The sequence below is a fragment of the Pterocles gutturalis genome, unplaced genomic scaffold, assembly GCF_000699245.1.
Source record: "Pterocles gutturalis isolate BGI_N339 unplaced genomic scaffold, ASM69924v1 scaffold15356, whole genome shotgun sequence".
Taxonomy (NCBI): Eukaryota; Metazoa; Chordata; class Aves; order Pterocliformes; family Pteroclidae; genus Pterocles; species Pterocles gutturalis.
In genome coordinates, this window is record NW_010105811.1 from 31,303 (window position 1) to 34,592 (window position 3,290).

At 34.3% G+C, this 3,290-nt stretch overlaps 1 protein-coding gene across 1 annotated transcript in view; it reads left to right on the plus strand.

The window, feature by feature from the left end:
• NDFIP2 (Nedd4 family interacting protein 2) overlaps positions 1-3,290 on the plus strand; it is a gene marked incomplete at its 5' end in the record, with an annotated part of 28,618 nt that overhangs the window by 18,149 nt on the left and 7,179 nt on the right. Inside the window, one exon of the mRNA XM_010087537.1 lies at positions 931-1,055. Within this exon, the coding sequence (XP_010085839.1) occupies positions 931-1,055 (125 nt within the window). The remainder of the gene's footprint in view (positions 1-930; positions 1,056-3,290) is intronic.

Sequence of the window (3,290 nt, forward strand, 5' to 3'; positions counted from 1 at the left end):
TTTTTATATTTACTGTGGACTTCCCTAACGTTTTTGATTTTTCCACTGTTTAGTCCTCTCTGGAACTCCTTCCGCCAAGTCCCCCAGCATCTCTGTTTGGGTGGTTTTCTTTTTAGTTGCCATCATTTAGTCTGAAAGCTGGGATCACCTAATTGGGAATTCCCACACTTTGACCTAGTGCACACAATCTGAAGTCGATACCGATGATGATGTTGATTGCCAAGCACATATGCAGATATGAAACTTTAAGTTGTAAAACTACTAGAGTTTTGCAAAAGTGTTAATTGAAGTAACAGTAGTAATGATGTTCAGTGTCCTTTTTTGTTTCTTGATTTCGTAAGCTTCTGTGTAAGACTTCCAAGGCTTCTTATTCTTGAATATAGAAAGATGACAGTAACCACTGAAACATCAGCTTCTCAACTTATCTTCATTTCTATACTATGTTTACAGAGCAAGAGCGGATACTTTTATTCAGTTCGATGCAAACTGGATAAAGCTGAATATGCAGCCTTGATACATGCACGTATGTGTGCATGTAACTATATTTTTGGTTATTAAAGTGTAGCAAGGTGGTTTTTTTTCTTTATTTTAATCCAAGTCTTGTATGTTATGGTCCTTTGTTTGCTTTTACCCTTCATGTCTAGTGTCATCTGGTTAGATTTCTGTAGTAGTGTAATACTTTATTTTATGTTGGAATTTTCTCTTGTTTAAAGTAGTAGGTTGCAGCCTGTTTACCATTTGCTTTGTTATTAAGTGACTATACCATGGGGAATGTCTGGGTTCAAAGTCAATCTCTGAAAGCCTGAATTACCAGAAGGGAATTACTGACTGTGTAAGCATGTCCTTATTAGTTTAAAAGTGAAATTAATGTTAAGTCTGTTTGCTTAGCTATACAGATTAACAGAAGCTACTGTTTCTTTTATTTTATAGTGGCTTTTATTTTCAACTGGATTGGATTTTGTTTATCCGTCTGTATAACAAATACCATAGCTGGAAGGTATGGTGCAATCTGTGGATTTGGTCTCTCCCTAATCAAATGGATTCTCATTGTACGGGTATGTTTCTTGATTTACACTGTACAGACTCTTTTTGTAGAACCAAACCATAACAATCCATTCAAGGATATATAATAATGGAATTAAAAATCAGTAGATTAAATTCCAGTGCTTAACAGAGCGCCTAGAATTTTCTCTTAACTTCAACTTCAGTAGAGAATTTACTTGCTATATATTAATATATGCTTACTAATGATGAAGCTTAATCTATTTTTATCTGACATAGCATTTTACATTTATGTTTCCACTAAAATACATACAGAATGACTCACTCTTTGCACAAATATTTAAAAGCATACAGAAGAAGTGGAGCAAGTGCCTAAAATGTCATTGGTGTTACAGTGTCCTGTATAAGAGATTTATAAATGGCTCAGCCTAACAGGGGGGTGGGGGAGGAATCAGAAAATGTTTCTTCCTTGCATTTGATTCTTTCATTCCTTGCAAGATACATACTGATTCAAGTCAAAATTGAGTATGAAGTTAATCACATTTTTATCATCTTAGATACTAATTTTCTTGATATTTTCACTCCAAGACTAGATACTTTTCAGAAAGATATGTTAGCCAGGTGGAAGTTAAGTGGATGCTAGATGAAACGTAATGATTTGTTATGAACTTGAATTCTACATGTCTGTGGGACACAACATTTAAAATCTTATTCCTGTTTAATGAAGAAAGAGATCTTGGATAACTTAGTAATCTTTTTTGCCCTGCCAACTCTGATTTTTAATTTTTTTTTTTTTTTCCTGTGTGTGTGCTGGTGACTTAACTTGATTTGGTCTTAGCACAATAGTACAGGGATTTTAGAGTGAAGAGGTTGCATGGTGCTTTCTGGACATGTCCTGCATCCTTCTTAGAGCTAAGACTTGATTTTTTTGGTTTTTGTTTGGGTTTTTTTTGGTTTTTTTTCTTCCACAGGGCAGGGGAATGCTACTGGACCAAATGTGATTCTGGTGTATTTAGTTGGAATTCAGGGTTTGGGATGGAATTTATCTTAAGGGAGCAAGAAGACATGAATTTTTCAACTTTGTGTTCATTGGGGATATTTTCAGCTTCCCTTGAGGCATGCTAAACAGAGAGCAGAACTTGCTTATTGTGTCAGTTTATTATTCCTGTCTGCTTGAAAATGTGCTCATAATAAACACAAAAATTGATATATGCTAAACTTCCTTGAAGAATTACTGTATTCTAGACTATATTTATAATATTGTATATAATCTGTTACTAATTCTAAAATATTAGAGCTGACTAGTTCCAAGACCACAGGTTGATTCTTTTTCAGAGTGAAGATTATCATCATCCTGTATTGTTTCCCTTTCTAGAGACAATATCAGAAAGCTCATAAGGTGTATATCTACAATTTTGTTTTAATGGTGCCACACAAGCACGCATATGTGCACAAAATTGTTCTGTTCCTTTGTCTCAATCTCCTCTGAAGGCTTGTGCTGCCCTTTCTTACTCAAGAGTCGGTAGTACAAAGCTTTATAGTGTCTAAACAATCCTAGTACACATATGCTTTCTCTGTATCAGTTTTTATGGGTGGGGGGAGAACAAAAGCACAATTTTGCTGTTGGGGAAATTCTGCAGCTGTGACTTCTGCCTAAGTAAAGTGGGAGAGCAGAGCACATAAGCTAGTATTTGATTGCTGGTTTTAGTAAATCTTCTTTCCAATTAAATTAAACTGTAACTTTTAAAGAAGTGGATTGGTATATGTGTTTAGAGAATTGAAAATGCTGTCTATCAAGTGCGATGGGATTAATAATGTTGTGAACTTCCTGGGAATTGAGTATTCATTTGATATTTTAGTGATGTGCCAAAATATGAAATGCTAACTCTGCCAAATTATGGGAATGCTGCTGTTTATATAGGGGTAATGTAAGTACCAGTTCTTTAGTTCAGCTTAGCAATTCTGTTTCTTCATATTTTCTTCTTGGATTGCCTATAGAAATGGATGTAGTACAGGTTTAAACCTTTAAAGAATTCACATGGTCTGGCTTTATTCTGGAGAAAACGTGGATCTCGGTGTACAGTTGCTTGAAGAATAAAAACAAACTGTATCTAGAGTTCCTCAAGTGGCCTGGCTTTTTTATCTGCCTGCATGTGTAGCCATATTCTCTTCTTTTTCTTTTTTCTTTTTCTTTTTCTTTTTCTTTTTTCTTTTTCTTTTTTATTTTTCTTTTTCTTTTTTCTTTTTTCTTTTTTCTTTTTTCTTTTTTCTTTTTTCTTTTTTCTTTT